Source organism: Lontra canadensis, unplaced genomic scaffold (assembly GCF_010015895.1).
Source record: "Lontra canadensis isolate GAN:19392208 unplaced genomic scaffold, GSC_riverotter_1.0 scaffold100, whole genome shotgun sequence".
NCBI classification, from domain to species: domain Eukaryota; kingdom Metazoa; phylum Chordata; class Mammalia; order Carnivora; family Mustelidae; genus Lontra; species Lontra canadensis.
In genome coordinates this window covers 6,074,780-6,096,863 of record NW_022631094.1, presented here as the reverse complement: position 1 = coordinate 6,096,863, position 22,084 = coordinate 6,074,780, and the positions used below count along the sequence as shown (strand labels likewise).

At 41.3% G+C, this 22,084-nt stretch overlaps 1 protein-coding gene across 2 annotated transcripts in view; it reads right to left on the bottom strand.

Annotated features, from left to right (window-relative positions):
• The window catches only part of CCNY (cyclin Y), a 224,438-nt gene that overhangs the window by 65,873 nt on the left and 136,481 nt on the right, over positions 1-22,084 (bottom strand). For both annotated transcript variants that reach the window (XM_032837811.1, XM_032837810.1), the window contains exon 2: positions 12,418-12,492. In XM_032837811.1, coding sequence (XP_032693702.1) covers positions 12,418-12,492 — 75 coding nt within the window. The remainder of the gene's footprint in view (positions 1-12,417; positions 12,493-22,084) is intronic.

Sequence of the window (22,084 nt, the reverse complement as noted above, 5' to 3'; positions counted from 1 at the left end):
GTATTAATCCTTTGTCATATGTACTATAGTATTATTCCCATTTGATAGATTAATTTTTAGGATGCATTTTGCCATAAGTTTTCATTTTTAGGCAATTTTTCCTATTGGTCCTATAAGCATACATGCCCCCTTCCCCATTCTGAGAATAATATTCACTCATACTGTTTCTAGATATTTATAATTATATTCACCACAGTTAACCTACAACTAGCCAACCCATCAGAAATCCACTTTGGCACATGGTGGCAAAGTTACCACTTGATTTTTTTTAAGGTGACATTCAAAATGCTCTCTATACTTTTATAAAGAACTGCTATCAAATAATGGTTACTACCATTTCAGATCTGACCTATTTCTAGATTGCTTCCAAGGCGTGTGGAAGCAACTCTTAAATGAGAGGGTTTCTCTATCAAGAAACATGGACAGAAGACGATGGGTCTGGGCACAGCAGAACCCAGAGACCATTCTTTCCTCTTCCACTGGTAGGCGTCACATCTCCCCCCAGTCAGACCCAGGGTTCAGTGTGAAGTGCTGCAGTCGGCAAAAAGAAAGACCCATACCTAAAAGACCGAGGTCAGGGAAGAGCCTCAGTCCAAGAAAGCAAATGCGTACTTCCACCCCAAAATAAGGACTGCACTTACTGAGAGCCTCTGCTGTCTTAGATTCTGCGCCCAGAACTCTGACAGAGCTGGTCTTCCAGACAATGTCATGAGGAGGCACTAACTCTATTCTACTGTGGTTCAAGAACACCATGCGGATCAGGTGGAATCATATAGACTGTGAGGGATGCAGGCTCAAAGCTCCAACAGGTTGATTCGGAAGGGTGTGCTTTAATACATGACTATCTTGGGGCACCTGGGTGGCTCAGTGGGTTAAAGCCTCTCCCTTCAGCAGAGTTCTGGGATCGAGCCCCGAATCAGGCTCTCTGGTCAGCGGGGAACCCGCTTCCCCCCCTCTCTCTGCCTGCCTCTCTGACTGCTTGTGATCTCTCTCTCTGTCAAATAAATAAATAAGATTAAAAAAAAATACATGACTAACTTCAGGAAATCTTTCCAAGGCATTAGTTGTTCTTACATGGTGACTGACTCAGACTTCTCAATGAAATTCAGTCGCCTCCCTGATTTCGCAGAGGAGCTGACCATAGACATCAACCGTGTAAGGTAGGCTATAGACATGAGACACTGTGAAAAGTAGAAGGGAAACTGAAAGTCCTCACAGTTTAAAAAGGGGACTTGAAAGAAGCTGTAGAAAAGTAAGAGTTTATCACTCCAACTACCAAACCAGAAGGTGCTAGCGAATAGCAGAACACAGCTGTGGTGGAGAGGACAGAAAGCCCTACCCTCACCCGCCCCACACTCCCAGCGGCGGGGTGGGGGTGGGATGAATGACTACCCCAAGCCTTGCCTCTGGGTTTCTGCTCACTGAGCAGTTTTCTGACAATTTAAACTGGGAAAGCATAGGTCAAGAGAGACAACAGAATGCAAGACACATTGAGGAAAAACTGATATCCTGGGTCTCATTTGATTTCAGTAGAGTCTGTACTGTGCAAGCAGCTTCCTCCAGACTAGAAGGCTCAAGAGATCAGACACCGGGGCAAGGCAATGCTTCCAAGAAAAGTGGGCCACAGAGCCCAGAAAAGACCTCCCTGGACCATTTAATTTACAGGGCTCAGCATGGCCAAGAGACCCTCCAACACCCCGCCTTGTGCGGCTCAATAGATAACTGCAGAGACAGGAGAGCTGTCCTGAGGGTGGGATGGCCACGTCAAGTTCAGACCTGGGAGAGGGAAGTCCAAATACACTGCCCGGGCCTCAAAAACCTATATCCCTACATTGCAGCATAAACTAGAAAGCCACCTTGTCAGAGAGACTGCCACGATGCCCTAGCATGTCTGTCCAGGAGTGACTCCATGCCTTCACTCTTTTATTACTTCATTCATTCAATCCATTTTCTTTTTAAGTTTCTAAGATGTGCTAGCCTCTGTGCTTCGTACAGAGAATGCAAAATGAGGAAAACAGTCCCTATATAAAGCAACATGGAATTTAGTGGTTACATTCACCCACTATTTCTTTACTTACAAACCATAAAAAAATGAACTCCACAAGACAGGAGGTATATACAAACTGCGTTGAATTTAATGCCACTGATTTTATTCTATTTGCCCACTTAGGAAGGAAAAAAAAGCCGCCAATTAAATGTTGAGAAGCCATTGCCTGTCTTGATTTCAGAGATATTATAGGTGGGGAACAGTCTATCAGAATGGATGAAATGTGGGGACTCTGGGGAAGTACCACCTAAGAGGCAGACTTTGGGCTGGCACGGGCAAGAAGGAAGAGCACTGAGGATAAGGATGGTGCATCAGCTGCAGTGTGACAGAGCAGAGGCCTGGCCTTTCAGGACTGGGAGCAACCCAGAACTGTGGGAGCACACAGGAGGAGACAGGGGAGGACTGGCAGGGAAGGCTTAGAAAGGGTCCAAGGGAATGGCCGCACACCACGCCTAGGGCTCACTGTCCCTTGTGGGTGAGCAGAAACCACTGGAGAAGGACAGTTTGAGCAGGAGGGGTGCTAGTCGACTTGTGTTTCAGAATGTTCCTTCTGGTAGCAAAGTGGAGGAAAAGTGAGAACAGAGTTGGAAGCAGGAAGGTAGGAAAGGGCCCGTGGTTACAGACCAAGTGAGGGAATATGAGCTGAGAGTCATGACACCGGAGGAAGGGATACCAAGCATATAGGGGAGAGATGGGACCTAAGACAGTAATCACAGGACTCCTGGGCTGCTGGCCGGGGACCCAGAAATCCTTAAAATACGGGATGAGGAAGTAGACAGGAGAGGAAAGATGGCGGCTTCCAATTTAGACATAACAGTCCTGAGGGATTAGTGGGACTGCCAGATGGAATGTCTCTCAGGCAGTGGGAGATATGCATCTGCAATACCTAACCACAGTGCCAAAGGTAGGGGATGGCTTCTCCTTGCCTGAGGTCCTGGGGTGGAATGGCTCAGGGGAGTCCCAGGTGTCAACGCTAAGGGACTCAAGTACCTGCTAACAGGTTCAAGAGCAGAAACTGTGGGCACTGACTGACTGCTTACTGTGTGTAAGGTCAAGACATCTCCCTATTGCCTCACGACAACGATCTACAAATATGACAGTTATGATCACTGTCCATTTACAGGAAATTATGACCCAGGAGATCACATAACTATAAAGCTAACTAATGGCACTCAAGAGCCTCAGGTCAGTCCCAGAGCCCTGGTTACCAAACTAGAGACCAAAGAATGATTCCCTTGTAAGAAGGGGTTCACCACAGGCTAAAGATAATCACAGTCAGCCTACTTATGAACTGACCTTCCACTACTCTGGACTTCTGATATTTCTTGGGCATCTACCCCCTCAGACCAGAAGGAAAAGATAAGGTAAGGCAATCCTAGTTTTCATCATTCTTTCCCTCAAAATGATCTTGTCAACAGATAATTCAGGGCTGGATTAGAGCAGCAGTCTTGAAAGTAGGTTTCAAAGAACTCTTGAACATGGCTGAGGTGTGAGGCAGTGGCTCCATGCCCCCCCTTTTCCTTCACAGTTACCTTTCTCCCACTTCTCAGAAAAAGGCATGCCAACCCACCCCTGGACATGCACGAGCCTGACATGAAAGACCTATCCCAGGGCACCATAGGGACAAAACAGACCCCGGGGGTGAGGCTGCTGCCTTTATTCCAGGTTTCATAACCTGCAGCACAGCCTGGAATCTGCCCTGTCCTGTGGACATTTCTACTAGGGGCGCAGTGAGGACTTCTGGCTCTCACTCTACAACTATCACACACGGTTGACAGTTTCTACTAGCACCATGCCTCCTCAGTGCTTAGACTCCGTCAAAAAGACAGGCTCTGAGGGAGAGACCCAGGGGAGCACAGGGATGAGCATAAAGGTACAGCAGATAGCTGGCAAGGCACATACTTCGTCCTACCTGGCTGGCCATCTGTCGTGATCATAGAGATTGAAGGTGGTCACGCGCATGTGTACTGACACATGACATGAACTGAAAAGAAATTAAATCAGACCACTTCTGATAGAAAGTGAGTCTGATTTGAGTGACTGGCTTGACAATGATGTCTAGCTTTGCCATCAAGGTCACATGAAGGACATACAACATTTTGACAAAAATATATTTAAATCAAAAGAGAAGCTAAAAAAATAATAGTTCAGAGGGAAAAGGACAGCTGGGGAATCTTTCATTCCACATATATTAGAGTTCCATGCATAGAGATGTAAATGTGAGAAAGGCATGCAATAAATTAAAACCATGAAGTGAAGATCACTCCTTCTTTCGACGGGTATACAGAATGCAATGGGGTCAAAGGAATCAGGCAAGGTGTTCTGAAATGAAACACAGATTTATTTTCCCAAGGCTCCTGAATGCACCAGCTTCAATCCGGTGCCACCAAATGGAAATGCTGTTCTTTAACAGCAGATATAATTAAAAGTCATTTGTATGTCTGGCAAAGTCTTTTTGGTATACTTCCCAGAAACTATAGAAGTGAGAAGCTTCTCTTGGGGTGAGAAGCTCTTTTGCAAATCAAAGGATTCCAATTCCTTTCTGTCAACAAAGCAGAAGTAGAACAAGAATGCCATTCTGACCAAAATTCCACCGGTATTTTTCAAAGAGCTGGAGCAAATAATCCTAAAATTTGTATGGAATCAGAAGAGACCCCGAATCACTAAGGAAACGTTGAAAAACAAAAATAAAACTGGGGGCATCACGTTACCTGATTTCAAGCTTTACTACAAAGCTGTGATCACCAAGACAGCATGGTACTGACATAAAAACAGACACATAGACCAGTGGAACAGAATAGAGAGCCCAGATATGGACCCTCAACTCTATGGTCAATTAATCTTCTACAAAACAGGAAAAAATATACAGTGAAAAAAAGACAGTCTCTTCAATAAATGGTGCTGGGAAAACTGGACAGCTATATGCAGAAGAATGAAACTCGACCATTCTCTTACACCGTACACAAAGATAAACTCAAAATGGATAAAAGATCTCAACGTGAGACAGGAATCCATCAGAATCCTAGAGGAGAACATAGGCAGTAACCTCTTCAATATCAGCCACAGCAACATCTTTTAAGATATGTCTCCAAAGGCAAAGGAAACAAAAGCGAAGATGAACTTTTGGGACTTCATCAAGATCAAAAGCTTCTGCACAGCAAAGGAAACAGTCAAAAAAACAAAGAGGCAACCCACGGAATGGGAGAAGATATTTGCAAATGACAGTACAGACAAAAGGTTGATATCCAGGATCTATAAAGAACTCCTGAAACTCAACACACACAAAACAGACAATCATATCAAAAAATGGGTAGAAGATATGAACAGGCACTTCTCCAATGAAGACATACAAATGACTATCAGACACATGAAAAAATGTTCATCATCACTAGCCATCAGGGAGATTCAAGTTAAAACCACACTGAGATACCACCTTACACCAGTTAGAATGGCCAAAATTAGCAAGACAGGAAAAAACATGTGTTGGAGAGGATGTGGAGAAAGGGGAACCCTCTTACACTGTTGGTGGGAATGCAAGTTGGTGCAGCCACTTTGGAGAACACTGTGGAGATTCCTCAAGAAATTAAAAATAGAGCTTTCCTATGATCCTGCCATTACACTACTGAGTATTTACTCCAAAGATACAGATGTAGTGAAAAGAAGGGCCATCTGTACCCCAATGTTTCTAACAGCAATGGCCACGGTCGCCAAATTGTGGAAAGAACCAAGATGCCCTTCAACGGACGAATGGATAAGGAAGATGTGGTCCATATACACTATGGAGTATTAGGCCTCCATCAGAAAGGATGAATACCCAACTTTTGTAGCAACATGGACGGGACTGGAAGAGATTATGCTGAGTGAAATAAGTCAAGCAGAGAAAGTCAATTATCATATGGTTTCACTTATTTGTGGAGCATAACAAATAGCATGGAGGACAAGGGGAGATGGAGAGGAGAAGGGAGTTGAGGGAAATTGGAAGGGGAGGTGAACCATGAGAGACTATGGACTCTGAAAAACAATCTGAAGGTTTTGAAGCGGCAAGGGGTGGGAGGTTGGGGGAACCAGGTGGTGGGTATTGGAGAGGGCACAGATTGCATGGAGCACTGGGTGTGGTGCAAAAATAATGAATACTGTTACACTGAAAAAATAAAAAATTAAAAAAAAAAGAATGAATTGTAGCTCATGATTAGGGAATGGTTTTGGATGATAAATTCATTGGAGATATTTTGACGTATGAATCAGATGAAATAGAATTTAGTGATATTACTATAATAAATCTCCTATTCCCATGTAGGTAGCTATATGAACAAAGTTCCTCAGCATTTACATCTATAAAAACAAGGAATCTGATGTTGACTAGCACCTCATTCCAGTAACATGTAATATTCAGCCATAGAAGCATCTCAGTAAGAAATGTTTTTCTAAAAATTACTCCACTTCTCTGTTGACTAATTATCCATTAAAATCTTAATATGTTTGTGTTGTTTTGATCAACTGAGGGTTAATGATAATAATAATGATTTATCAATCCAGAATTTACTTTTAACATTTAGAGATTTATAATTGTAAGAAATAAAAATTAAATTAAACTTAGATCCATATTTTCATAAAATGGAAGTATGATGCTGTGACAAATGACTTAGAAATATATTACAATAGGATAAAATTCTATAGAGAAAATGACATGGAAATACAAGTTCAAGATGAAAAAGAAATCATATGAAATTTCCAACTGTTAAAAACGAGTTGTTCATACATTTTTAAATGATTCATGGTGGATTACTAAATCACTAAGATATTGAGATAATATTTGAAACATCTTTTTAAAGATGGATAGTTTCATCTTTAAATGTCCATATTTAAAATACATCAAAAACTACATCCTTTGATAAGTGAAAAATTTTTATAGTCAACGTAAAAATGTTCAAAGGAGTTCATAGTTTTCGAAATTACTTTCCATGGTATGTAAGTAAAGGAAAAAAAGAATGAAAACCACCGGCGTAAGAGCTTTGGGGTTCTATGGATTCTTCCATATCTAACAACAAAAATATTCTCTATGGAACCTGATAGACTCTAAGGGAGATGCACAGAGTGATAGGGACATGGAGAAAAGGGCACGACAGAGCACAGTGCATACAATGGTGATAAAAAGAGCCGGGACATGTAGGAAAGGGGATGACAGAAAGGTCATGTGAACACTCAGATGGAAGAGATTCCTGGCAGGGCACAGGGGTCAGCTGCTTCTAAATACCAGATAAAAAGAGTACAAAAAGGTTGGTCCCCTCGTGACAGAGAAGTTCAACACTGCCCAGGAACAAAAACATGACCCTGAACAAAGGAAGGCCACAAAACATTTTTTTCAATTTCAGTATTTCTGAAAGAATGTGCAAAGAAAACCAGGGATCATATTTTATTTCTGAATTTCAACACTTCTGCTTTGGCTTTAAGTCACTCAAGAGACATTGGTTTTCATTCTTTTAATTATTTCAAGAAATTCTTGAACACACAGATTACACATACACACACACAAACACAGACACTTAAGTTCTTATTTTTATCTAAATTCTTTTTAAAGATAAAGAACGTCTAAAAACCATACCAGTTAAAAAAGATGTGGTTTGGCTGCTTTCTCCTAGTACTTAAGAGTAGGCTCTCATGTCTTCGAAAACAATGAATTAAAATAGTATAGAAAAGGAAAAACCACTAGGAACTATAATTCTTCTCCACAAGCCAAAATGATAGCATGAAAAGCCAAGGCAGGCTAAGCAAACTGATTTCTCTCTCACCTGGCAACCCCACCCAGTCCTGAAAGGAACCTTTGGTCCCTCTTTGTTGAGTGGCTCTCAAACAAAGATTCTGCAATGACATCCCACTTGTGTGAAGAAGAGACTGAGAGAGCAGTCAGTCTGGCTTTGGACAGAATATCCCTAACTTCAGCCAGCTGGCACAGTTCTAATTAGGCAAGCACTCTATTATCATTCTGTTATGGTAAAGTTTCCAGTCTCCTTCTGAACACTGAGATAAAGGATCCAAGGACATCCTAAATCTCTGACATCAGAGGGAAAAGGAACTTAGTAGGTTCTAATTTAACTCCTAATGACTTAATACAGGTATCAGCTAGAGCAGAATAATGAACAGTTGGCCCATGGGGAGCATGGCAGATAGTGTGTGTTCATCAGACCAGCGAGTGCTAGAGAAGGAAAGAGGATGACGGGTCTGCAGAGTGGAGAGGGGCAAAGGCCGAAGAGACCTGGCTGTGGCCCCGGGCAGGAACTACCCCCATAGAGAACTGCCATCACCCCACCAACAGCCTCCTACCCAAAACCTAGTGCAAAATACTGAAGGAGTCCATCACCCTGAGAAGAGAGGGGTGATCACCAAATTCGAAAGAAAGGAATCTAAAAGGTGCTGTGTGCCTTATAATCTGGGATTACAACATTTCTTCCAAAAATTGAAATTAAATAAAATAAAATAAATTGGTGTGGGTGGGACCCACAATTTTGGACTGCTCTAATGCTCTTAGACATATGGTCTTGTAAAGAAAATATAAGTCTGTGGAAGCAAAGAATGATCACAAGTAAATCAAAAATATCTTGTGGCTTTGTCATTTTTTTCCTTCTTTCAATCACCTAAGTTAAATATCCTCGGTACCAGGCAGAGCAAGGCACAGGAGATACTGAGATCCATGACCACTTGCTCTCTAGGGGCTAGTTGTCAACACAGACAAGAAAATAGTTCTAAATACCACAATACGGTTCAGACCATGAAGAAAGTGTTCATAGATAGAGCGGAAACCCACCAAAGGCCCAGTTAACCCAGCCTGAGGGATGAAGAGAGGTGATAGCTGAAATGAGGCTTAGAGACTGGAGAAATGAGCTGTGTCGAAGACAGAAGGCGAAATGCAGGTCAATGCAAAGGCACAGGAGGCCATGTGGCATAGCAGGGGAACTGCAAGGGATTCCGTACCGCGGAAGCCCAGAGATGCAAAAGAAGAAAGTGGGCTGAGAAAGCAGGCAGAGGATGGATCACAAGGGCTTTGTCTATTACCACATAAAAATGTTCGAAGGAGTTCATAGTTTTCGAAAAAGAAATCATATGACATTTTCAACTGGCAGCTGAAATTTAATTCTAAGGCAAATGGAGAGCCATTAAAAAAGCTGAAGCGAGCAAGTGACATAGTCAGATCTGATTTACAGAAAGTCTTTTTACCTAGCAACAGCAGAACCATAGGACCGGAAAGGGATATGGTCACAGGTGGGTCCACAGGCTGCTGCAGTAATCCAAAGGGGAAAACAGGAGTCTCAGCTAAGGTGGCAGCAATGGGAATGGTAAAGAGCAGGTGGATTCAGGGGACAGTTATGAGGCAGAAACTAGCACACCTTTGATCACTTGGCTGTAGTGATGTGCCAGGAAGTGCTCCACAGCTGCCTTTTATAGAGAAAAAAAAAGAAAAAAGAAAAAAAGAAAAAGCCCTGATTTGTAGCATTTGTCAATTTCTACAGGGTAAAATTCCCTTTGTGGCTGTTCTCAAACTCCCAAAGTGGTGTCACTGAACTTGGAACTGGGCAGAAATGTGCACCATCAGCTGCTGCGAGTTGGTGTGAGTGAGCTCCAGCACTACCGCCGGCACAGGAGACTTGGGACGAGGGATGAGTCTAGGAAAAGTCAAGCCTCCCCGGCTCTGGTGACCTGGGTAGAGCAGGAAACGCAGGGCACTACCTGTAGTTACTAAGTCCTGATTGGGACATACTGAGTTAGAAGAAGATATCAAGATGTCCTGCAGGCAGATGGACATAAGGGATCTGAACACTGCAGAGAAAAACCTGGCTAGAGATCATTGTTGAAATGGACATTGTGAGAAACTGTGTGCAAACCCAGAAGATGAAGAGGATAAAGCACAGAACCCTATAAAACACCAACATTATGGGGATGAATGGAGAACTTGATCAAAGATGCCTGAGTAGGACCTTTAAAAAAGGGAGGGTTTCCCAGGACCAATTCCCTAAATATTTCCCTGACTGATAATCAATTCACCAAATAATTAACTTAGTAAAGTTACCAAATGTACCTATTTTTAAAACCTATTTTTTAAATTATTTATATAGCAATTGTTCATTAGAGGGACTTGCTTTCCTCAAATTGGCCTGTCTGAATATAAAAAGCCAGAAGAGGAGTTTTAAGGAGCAAGGAACAGTCAGTGGCAGCAAATGCCATATGACAGGTCAAGAGCTAAGAGAAGCAAAGATGTCCCTCATGCTCCAGAGAAAGGTGGTGGTGGGAAGATGCTAGTGGACAAGTGAATGGAAAGAGTAGTTGAGATGGTATAGAAACTCCCACTGAAGAGAGTAGAGAAGAAAACCTCAGGGAGAGGCTATTGATTATCTTTCCTTTTCTTATATTTCTTGTGTAACTCAAAAAGGTTTACATGTTGAATGGAAAGATCCAGCATTTGGGGAAAAATTGAAGAATTAAACAGAAGGATGAGAAAAATCAATACTCTAATATTCCAGAAGAGGAAGCAGGAAATAAAATTTGTAGTAAAGGTAAAGGGGAAAGATATACTTCCCTAACTCATTTGTGGAGCAATCCTTCTGTTAAGTCAGAAAATGGCTGAGTTTCATTTTACCAAGACAATCAAGGTACGTGTCATCTACTTAGAGGCCCTTCAGCAATTCCATTTGATTCCAGTTAGAAAATTTCCTGAATGAGGGGTGCCTGGGTGGCTCAGTGGGTTAAGCCTCTGCCTTCGGCTCAGGTCATGATCTCAGGGTCTTGGGATCGTGCCCCACATCGGGCTATCTGTTTCCAAGCAAAAAAAAAAAAAAAAAAAAAGAAAAGAAAAGAAAAGAAAATTTCCTGAATGATATTGGTCTATACCCTGAAGTCACAGGAAACACGAACCAAACCTGAAAGTATGCCAACCTTGCATCATTAAGTGCAAAATTTAAGTGTTTTAGATTCTCCTTGTTCCAAACCCTCCTGCCTTCTATCACTGCCCTTCCCTTACAATATCCTACCTCTCCCAGTGACTTCCCACTTTAAAAGGCCAAGAAATACATATTGTTTTGTTTTTACCTGATATATTTAAAACTTATTTTAAAAGTATTTGATGCCTAGAATGATTTATTTTTATGCTTGGAAACACTGACTGACTTTTATAAATGCACCAGATTCTTTCAGATCAAGTCAGTGGCTGCTTAAGTAATGATCATCAACATCACTTTAACATGTCAAAACTTCACCTAACCATTACTGGAAAGTTACCAGTTCTTATAAATGAAGTCTGTCTTATAAATGTTTGATTATTTTCTAGTCAATTTAGGATCTTCTCTACAGGAGAGCTTAGTGATTTGCCAGACCTTTCAGGGATTGAATTACACAGGACTCCAGCACTGTAATATAATATCCTGGTCACTTCATGGTCATTTAACAAATTTCTCTGGCTACCATTTTACAGGAAACCAATTGAGAAGATTCATGTTCACTATACTGTATAACTTTTATCTGTCCTTTGTAGCCAAGGGCCAGGGAACAGTGAGATAAGCTAGGGGCTGAAAAGAGAGAAAAACGTTTAACGTAAGTTCCACACACTCCTGGGACAAACACAAAGACCGCAGAATAAGCTGGGTAGTAGAAGTTTGGCAAAAAGAAAACATTTACCCTTAGTGTACAGGTTTAATTCAGCTCTCAAATGGCACAACAGACATAACAGGGATTTTATTTTATTTTATTCAAGGATTACATTTTGCTTTCTTTTACAAACTGTCTAAAAAAGCAAACACTTCTGATCTTTAGAGATTTATGCAAGTATCAATTCTTAAGAGAAAATGTCTGACTACTGTAAAAACTATAGTAGAATACATACAGAAATAATCCGGCTGACGAGCAAAATGAGAATAATAGCTGCTTCAAGAAAGAAAATTCTAGGAGCACCTGAGTGGCTCAGTCCATTAAGCGTCGGCTTTCAGCTCAGGTCATGATCCCAGGGTCCTGGGATCGAAACCCACATCCAGCTCCCTGCTCAGCTTGCAGGGGTGGGAGGGAAGCCTGCTGTTCCCCTCCTTGTGCTCTCACACTCTCTCAGATAAATAAATAAAATCTGAAAGAAAGAAAGGCGGGGAGGGAGAGGGAGGAAGGAAGGGAGGGAAAGAAAGAAAGGAAAGAACGAAGGAAGTTCTAAAAACATAACTTACTATGTACAAAAGGAAGAAACCCCCAGAGAACACCATCCAACAATACACTTGAGGGACTACTAAAGGGGATTCTACTTTTACCTCAAGAATCACAACTAGTGGAAAGTCAAGATTTAGGTTACCAACATGAGCCTTTTGTTTTGTTTTAAGAACACAAATAAATTAGTAACCTACCGTCCGTCTGAGATTTACTGAGGAATATTGTGCTGGCCCGAGGATGGTCTGAAGGATTAAATTCCATGTTCAAATCTTTAAAGAAAGAAAAAGAAAACACATAAATATCCATTTGATAACTCAGGGGAGTCAAGATTAATTTTCAGGTTTTTTAACCTTAAACTGATAATACATTCAAGGATTCTAGCAAAAACCTAAGTTATTATGTTAATACATTCTTCTAGGTTCAATTGAGAACACTGCTATTTAGAAACTTGAAAAGTCACCCATAAAAATTAGACACTTGGTGGAAGATCTGTTGGCCTCAAATTCCATTTTCTTTTTAAAATTCTGCTCTGCACCCAGGATACTACAAAATAGCAAGACAAAGCTATAACAGTCAACTAAAGGGAATTAGGTGCTACAACCAACTCATCTAAAATCTACCATTATTTAAGCAGTATTTCCTTGTTAAAGGTAATTAAAATAGAGTATCTCAGCCAAATCAGCATTCACAAACTGCTTGATTTAAAACTGTTATTTTCTAAAAAGGCACGACTTATCCTTCAGAGCAAAGGCCACAGATTGGCCAATGGTGGGCATAATCTCGGGCCATGGATATGTTTTGTTTGAGCCACAGACAAACACATAATGATTTTTATATTTCAAACATAAAACACAGAGACAAAAATCTATTTCCAGCTTCTCTTGAAAAATAGATCATTTGGCAACACTGTGTTCCCATCCCAATGGTCACAATGGGCTGAATGCAGCAGCTGCTGGCCCCTCCGGGTGAGACCTAAGATTCCAGTCCTCAGCGATCAACCCTCTCGCCTCCGTGACACCCATCAGGTACTGCTCCTCACTCTCAGACCTTCCCACCCCACGGGCATTTGGTTTTGTAATCCCTGACTCCAAACAACCTCCAAGAGCTAGAGGCTTGTCAGTAAAGTATAAACAAGTTAGAATCCCATCATAGAAGTTTTTCCAGCTTAGAAAAAAAAAAAGAATGATCTCAAGGGGAGGGAAAAAATAGTTAAGCAAAACAAAAGATTTAAATTAGGAGAGGGAAGAGAAAACCAAAATTACTAGAAAGTCAGAATGGTCTTCAAATCAGCTTCCAGCATCAGAACGAAGACTATTTTGAGTTCATTTCAATAAATTTGCAAAGAAACCTACTCAAGGCCAATAAAAATAGATGATATCTATCCTTAGCTTTGATAGCTAATTAAGTAAAAAATAAAAGAAAAAAGGATGGTCATATACACATGGGAAGCAACACCTAACCACTTATCCACAGAGACTCACCTCAACAAACCTTTGAAGTAAAGCAATCTTCCCTACATCAGCCAATGGCTTATTGGACTACAGCTCCTGACCTCACCCTGGGTGCCTGATTTAAACAATGCATTCTTGAATCTTAAATGCTATTTCAATTATCTGGTCCTTCTTCTGTGACAACTATTAAAATCATATCTACAGTATGATTTCACAGCTAAAAGCTATGGAAGGAGAAAGCCAAAAAAGATAATTTTTCACACTTGCTTCAATTTGAACTAGATAAAATTTGGCCAGAAATCTGGTGAAAATGAGTCTTTATTACGGGGTTTCCTGCTCAAATAGGATTTTGTTATGAAAAAGTCAGAGGCGCTTGGGTGGCTCAGTTGGTTAAGCAGCTGCCTTTGGCTCAGGTCATGACCCCAGGGATAGAGTTCTACATTGGGCTCCCTACTTAGTGGGCAGTCTGCTTTCTCCTCTGCCTCTCCCCCTGCTCATGCTCTCTCCCTCTCTCTCTTTCAAATAAATAAAATCTTTATTAAAAAATTAATAAATAAAATGTTTTTAAAAGGTCAAATAACAATTATGTTACTCAATTATTTTTTTGAGAACTCCAGCATATGAAAACTGAGGGCATATATGTAATCCCAACCACGATGGATGCTGTTAACTTCCAAAATCTTAACTTACGGTCCCCATAGAAGTATTGACTGAAAAACAAGGTGTTACAGTGTCCCATGCTGTTGGTAGAGTAACAGAAACTCAACGCCCTAGCCTTGGACAGTGTCAGCACTGCATCTATTTCGAACTCATCCACCAGACCAGTTTTGAGGGATTTCTTTGCAGGGCTGGGGTGGGCAGAAGACTGTCAAGTGACAGATTTTAATCTGTGTATTTGAAAAATACACAGGCAGGCCACCCTATGCAGACTCACTTTATCATTAAAAAGATCACTAGGGGTTTGTAAAACACCACAAACAAAAAGTGTAGTTTTTCTGTTTTAAGCCAAAAGTGGAGCGAAAATAACACAAGACTGCCACTTCTTAGGGAATTGAGATCCTGCTGCTTTAAATATAAGAAATGTCCTGGAGGATAATCCCTAGAGATAGGGATTCTATACTATAATGGTCACAAACCCTAGAAATGGCTAAGAATGGAGACATTCACAGATTCTGAGAGAAGGCTGCTGATAATAGGGCATTTGTTATGGTCACTTATAGTGTGCCTAGATGGGAGAATGCTATGCCACCATAAAACACTTATGCGAACCACACTACTTACCGTGAGCACAGCCTCATGTAAAGAATTGTCGAATCACTATGTTTCCACCTGAAACTAGTCTAACTTTGCATGTCAACTCTACTTCAATAAAAATACTTCATAATTTTAAAAATGTGAAGAATATTTTATTCACATGGAAATAGTAGTACCATACGTCATCAGGTGAAGAAAACAGCATGGTATCATTTGGGTGGCGGGGGGGATATGCACAGGCACAGTATACATATTAAAAGAATATACACTAATATTTGGTTACCTTTGAATAATGCAAGGGAGACACTTTTTCTTTTCAATGTTTTCTAAGTTTCCACATTGAGCATATTTTCATCTGTTTAACTTTCATAATTTCAAACATTAATGTTTTAAAACAACTTGTGATAAATGATGTAAGACTTCGTTATCCTCTTAGGTGGCTGGACATTATTTCTCCAGTACACGCGGATTTTCCCAGGAGATGCCCTGAGCAATCTGGGCTGTGGCTGTCGCATTCCCCTTCCCACAAGTCAGGGGAGACTTGCGCAAAGCCACCAAGCTGAGTCGCCCCACCAGCACTGGCCACATGCTGTAGGAACTCGTGATAAAAGACAATGTGCTGTGAGGGATGAGGGACCCCAATATGATGGAGCCTCTGTCCTGCCCGCAGCCGCCCTGTTAGTACACTGCACACTTCCTAGTCTAAGCAGAGCAGGGCCACGGGGGAGGACAACCACTTGCTCTCCTGTGCAGAGGTTAAGAGTCTAGCTGCGTGATAATAGAACATGAACCAGAATTCTGATCTCCATCTGAAATCTAGACTCCAAAGTTTTTCCCATTACCCCTACTAGGCCCAGACCTTGCCTCAGATCCTGACTGCCCTAGAAGGACTGGAGCTCAAAAGAGAAAGGAGGCAAAAGCCGACACAGAGGAAAATCCAGAAGCCCCTAAAGCTGGGTTCACATATCTTTCTTAAGTTCTCCCTGGAATTTAAAGTTTGGGATCTAGATCCTGAAGGAGATAACCAGGAAGTTTATACAAAGAAAAATTGAGGCTATCTCTGCTTCTAGACTAAAGAGTACATGTAACACTGCTGAAGAATACAGACTAATTTTTATTGGCAAGCATGCCCAGATGTTAACACATTAGAGCTCAACGCTTTCATGAGATGCCAGGGCATTACTCAGAAAAAAAACACCTAACAACATGCTGGTTTGCATTTTCTGCAATCCTAACCCAGATCCATATTCCATAACCACAGAATGGAAAATAATAAAACTCTTGCCAAGTGTAGGTCAATGCGCTCACTTTGCATAGGGCAAGTGTGAAAGCCCCACTTCTATTAACTATTCATGTGAAGGTGGGCCAACCGCAGCACACCCGGTTTACCTAGCACTGATTTACATATGCACAAGAGCAGAATACAAAGGTATAAGGAACTGCCAGGTGTTTCCTACATAGAGGAGCCCCAGATCTTGAAGAGAAATATGGCAATTACAGTATGTGCTTTGGCAAGGGAATACCAACTTTTCAGGGAACAAAAAATGAGAAAAGGCAGCATTCTCACAAGCCAAGCAGAATAAACCTGCCATATCACTCATACTTACACTCTGAAGTCAAGCATGACAAAACTGCTACTTTAGCCATAAAGAAAAAAATCCCCACACTGTAGAGAGTCAGGAAAAATGATATCCCAGATGTGAATGAGTTGGAACACATATGGAAGAATATAATGATTTCAGTTCAGCTCAGTGAGGTTTCTTTTTTTTTTTCCCTTTTAAAAGATTTATTTATTTATTTTGAGAGAGAGAGAGAGCTCTCGAACAACGGGAGGGGCAGAAGGTGAAGGAGAGAAAAAATCTCAAGCAGACTCCCTGTGGAAAGCAGAGCCCCACAAGGGCTTCATCTCACAACACCGAGATCATAACTTGAGCCAAAATCAAGAGTCAGAAGCTTTACTGAATGAGGCACCCAGGCGCCTCTCAGTGATATTTCTGAGTGGCAAGAATTAAAGGAAGAAAGTCATGAAATAACAAGGTTAAGATCAGAGATTACAGATGAAATAAACCTCACTGCTAAGGAATGCTAACCATTGTGAAGTCAGTTCTGACAGGATACTACCTATTTTAAAGTCATAAACACTAATTGTTCCCATAATCCTCCTCCAATTCACCACCATGACAAACACTCCTCAACCCTCCCCTACCCCCTCTTAGAAACTCACAAGCCCTAGCTTTGCCATCAGACCCACCCACCTTCCCAGAGCACACACAGCCCCATCAAGCTCTTGAAGTACCTGATGTGCAAACTTATCAAGAAGAAGTGATAACTTACAAAATTAAATACTCACTAGGCTGGATGTCATTAAGTATAATTTTAGTGGTGACACCACCATCCTTACTGAAAGAATAAAACCCCACTGCAATACTGCTATCCCCAAGAAAAGACCCACAGAGAGGAGCTGGCTAGTGACACCACATAGGGGCCAACAGCTCTACAGCAAGCGAGGTCAGCACTTGGGCAACCTCTGGAAGGGGCACAGAGAAGGATGAGATGCAGTTTATCCTACAGGAACTTACAATTTAGTCAGAGAAACAAGATGAAATACCTGATCCCATCATAATAGAGGACCAGCCAGTGAATAATGAAGAACAGAATATCTAACCAAATGCTACGAGATAGAGAATAGTGTGCTTAAAACGAAAGAACTTAAAGCACTGGACTCTTTCTAAGAGTCAAAAATTTATACTGTTTCCCCCTTCCTGCCCACCCCCAACCCCAGCAAGGCCATTTAATTCAATGAGGTGAACAAACGGGCACTGAATCTATACTACATATGTTCAGTCCTGTTGATAACAAAGACTAGTTTGGGGTGGTAATCATGTCTGTGTCTTTCCCCTTCCAGTTACCTCCATCAGCTATTTCCTGGGCATGAGAAATGCATTCTCTTTTTTTTTTTTTTTTAAGATTTTTTATTTATTTATTTGAGACAGAGATCACAAGTAGGCTGAGAGGCAGGCAGAGAGAGAGAGGGGGAAGCAGGCTCCCTGCTGAGCAGAGGGCCCGATGTGGGGCTCGATCCCAAGACCCTGGGATCATGACCTGAGCCGAAGGCAGAGGCTTTAACCCACTGAGCCACCCAGGTGCCCCAAGAATGCACTGTCGACTTTCAAAGGGCTGTAGTACATTAATAGTAAGACAAAACTTGTATTTAGATGACTTAAAAACAAATCATGTTATTTCTATCACATATTTGCCTTAATAATTACACTGTGACAGGGTAAATTAGCGTTTTATTAGATACCACGAGTATGAACTGCCATGGTTTTCATTCATTCACTTAGCAAACAATCGATGAGCAGCTCTAGTTGCACATATTCAGGATCCAAGATACAGAAGGGAACAAAACTGATCAAGTTCCTGTTCTAATAACATGTCCTTCTAATTTTAAGGTGTGAAGTACCAGTGGAAAATACAAAAAGAATAATAAAAAAAACTATCAAGAACACAATAAACTCAGGATATCTGGGTGTTCAGTCGGTGCCTTCAGCTCAGGTCATGATCCCAGAGTCCTGGGATCAAGTCCCACATCAGGCTCCTTGCTCAGTGGGGAGCCTGCTTCTCCCTCTGCCTACTGCTCCCCCTGCTTGTGATCTCTCTCCCTCTGACAAATAACTAAAATCTTAAAAAAAAAAAAAAGTATATTTTAAATCCTATAATCCACATTTAGAAAGCTGAAAATCAACTATCCTAGAGTTCTAGGAATCATTCATTCCCCAAAGAGAGGCACAAAAGGTGGAGTAGAAAAAACACCTTTTAAAATATAAAAGATCTAGATTTGAATACATCTCTGCTAACTCTATGGCCTTGGGCAAATTGCCATACTATGCCATTCTGGGTTTCATTTTCCTCATCTATAAAGCGGGCAAATAACTCCCAATTTAGAGGATTGCCATGATGATTAGAAGATATTCACATAAAGCAATAAGCATGATATCTGTCACACAATAGGTACCTCATAAAGAATGGCTATTAAAATTTTAAGGTGTTAAAAAACATTATTACATAGCGTCTAGCTCAGTCAGAGAGACACAAAACTCTCCAAATATGTATGTTAAAGACACTAAAAATGATGCTAAACCATCATTATACAGTATCTTTTCTCTAGGGAGTCCTGATTGGAGACTGATGTTTAAAACTTCAGTGTTTCAGGGATGCCTGCATAGCTCAGTCAGTTAAGCTGCTGCCTTTGGCTCAGGTCATGATCCCAGGGTCCTGGGATGGAGCCCACATTGTGCTCCTTGCTCAGCAGGGAGCCTGCCTCTCCCTCTGCTTGCAGCTTCCTTTGCTTGTGCGCTCGCGCTCTCTCTCTGACTAGTAAATAAATAAAATCTTAAAAAAAATAATAATTTCAGTGTTTCACACGCCTGATACAGATTTTCCTACCTCTCATAAAACAGGACAAGATGATCCATAAGGACATGATGAACCAGCCCCTAAGGGAGGGATTCTTTAGAGAGAAAGGGCAGTTTTAAGAAATATTATGGAATCTCTAGAGTTGACTTCAAACCTTGGGAACCAGGGTTTTGAACTACTAACTGCTTCTTTACCATCATGACATTTATTAAGACATACAGTCCAATTAAAATATTAACAGAACGGACTTTCTAAGAGTCCACTGCCACACTTTCAGGTGCTAATAGAGATATTCAGTCATGCTGCTTTGAGTCCATTTCAGCTGAGTACAGGTTATGAAGGGATGGATCCTTTATTCAAAACTGAAAAAAGTCAAACAGCGTGCTTGCCAACCAGCTTAATTCAGCAGTCTTCTCCTACACCAGGTAACCTAATTTTCTTCTGTTCTTTCCACAGATGTCACAGTATCAGAGATCCAAAATGGCTCATCTTGGCTTTTAAACCAGCACCAGTATTACAACCAGTGTTATAAAAGATTCATGCAATAAAATAACATTCAGGAGTCATTATCTATCACTGATGGTCTGGAAAGCTAGGAAAAACAGGAAAACAGAAAAGTACATCAAGGCCTAAAATGTACTGGGTCTAATACAGATAGGAGCCACAAAAGACTCCTATCTTCCCACCCTCTACCTCTTTTCTCTGCACTGGCAGCCTCAGTTTCCTATCTTTAAATATTTGACATGATCAAGATCTCAAACTTTTAATTTCAACTTCAGGATGACACGTTTCTAAATCTGGTTATGATCTTCAAGGCAATGATGAAATCGACAAAGTCAGTTTAAAATCAGATTGATCTACTTTTTTTTTAATTACTACTGTCCCACTGTCCCACTAAAAATCAGTGATTATCTCTATTCATCAGTGCCAAGGAGACCAAAATCAAGAGCTTGACTCCCCCCACCCCCGCACTGGTTTGCTCTATCAGTTGCTACCAGGCAAGTCCCCTCCCAGCAGCTTACATCCCTACTCACAATAACCACTGTTGCTGTGGCATCAAACTGCCGGTAGCAAAATTCCAGTTCATTTTAAAGCCATCTTTTCTACTCCCACTGATTCTGAGTTTACTCTTACAATTATTCTAATGCACTTAGATTTGGTTATTTTCTGTTTTCACTCTCTATTTTCAGCTTCCTGCATCCCCAAGGGTGGTGCATGCGTGTGGCTTTGTGAGCACGTTATCTCTGGGTCCACACACCCAGGTGTGCCAGGTCTCCAGGTCCGAGTCTGTGCCTGCATGTATGTGTCTCTGTGTGCATCTCTCTGCTCAAACATGTCTGACTCTCATTCGTGTGTTTTCTTTCTCTCCATCAACCTATCTATCCACCTGTCTCTATCTACCTCTTTCCCATCTCTCAGTCTTTCTTCCACTCTTTTCCTCTTTCCCCCACTCCTACCCTCTTCCCCACCCCCCTTCTCCAGTCTCTCTCCACTGTTATTCTGTCTTAAGATGAACCAAAGGAGACAGAGAAAGATCCTAATGTTAAGATTAAAGATAGATTATCCTGTCAATATGGTAGACCAGATAAACTAAAAGGTCTCACACTATAAGCACTTAGGAATGTGAGATAAAATATAAGACATTCTTTTAAATGCCTACAAGAGGGTATGTCAAGAAAGTAAGGGAGAGGACCTGAGGCCTCAGAGAGAACTGAGGTCTTCCAGCAGGGATGGGCTATCCAGCCCTGTAAGCTGGGTCTTAGGTCTCACCTCTCATCCTGGCCTAATTACTAATCTAATCTCCTCTTATTGATTTAAAAGTATTTTGGTTTGTAAGTCACCTTAGTTTAATGCCCTACAGGGTAGGATATAAGCCCACAGAGTTGACAAAAGTTGGAACTCATGCTTTTACATATATGGGCTATGATCTCAACAAAAACTAAACTGGAAGAAAAAAAAAAAAAGTCATGAACCTAGATGAAGAAGGAGGTTGGGCCAAGAGAGGAAAAGGCTCCCAGTCCCTCAGTAACTGGTAACCACTGATGTGTCTGTATCTCTAATGTGGTTTTGGAGTTCTACTCTACACATGTAGTTCAGGAAATCCCTAGACACATTTATACCAAATTGGTCACATGTCAGTGATATCCCCGGGTACCTGACAGAATTAACTGTAAACTGCTCTTGCAGGAGGAGCCTGCCTCCCAGAGCTCCACCAGATTATGTCTTCTAAAGACAGGCTCATCATTCAAGACACAACAGGTAAGACATAAGAAGAAACAATCCATTATAAGCAAGAGTCAGAAGACACAACAAACAGCAAGATTAGGCTTTCAAGAACTTGGGATAAGAGAACAATTGGAGGGATGCCTGGGTGACTCAGTGGGTTAAAGCCTCTGCCTTCAGCTCAGGTCATGATCTCAGGATCCTGGGATCGAGCCCCGCATCGGGTTCTCTGCTCAGCAGGGAGCCTGCTTCCCCCTCTCTCTCTCTGCCTGCCTCTCTGCCTACTTGTGATCTCTGTCAAATAAATAAATAAAATCTTAAAAAAAAAAAAGAAAAGAAAAAGAGAACAATTGGATAGAGACCGTAAGATAAATATGTGTACAACTGTATCTGCTAACTAAACGCATAAAGAAATAAAAATGTAAGGGAAAAAGAGCATTTTGGGAAAAGCCCATGTCCATATGTATATCCATACATACATATACATGTATGTATGGATATACATGTAAACACATGT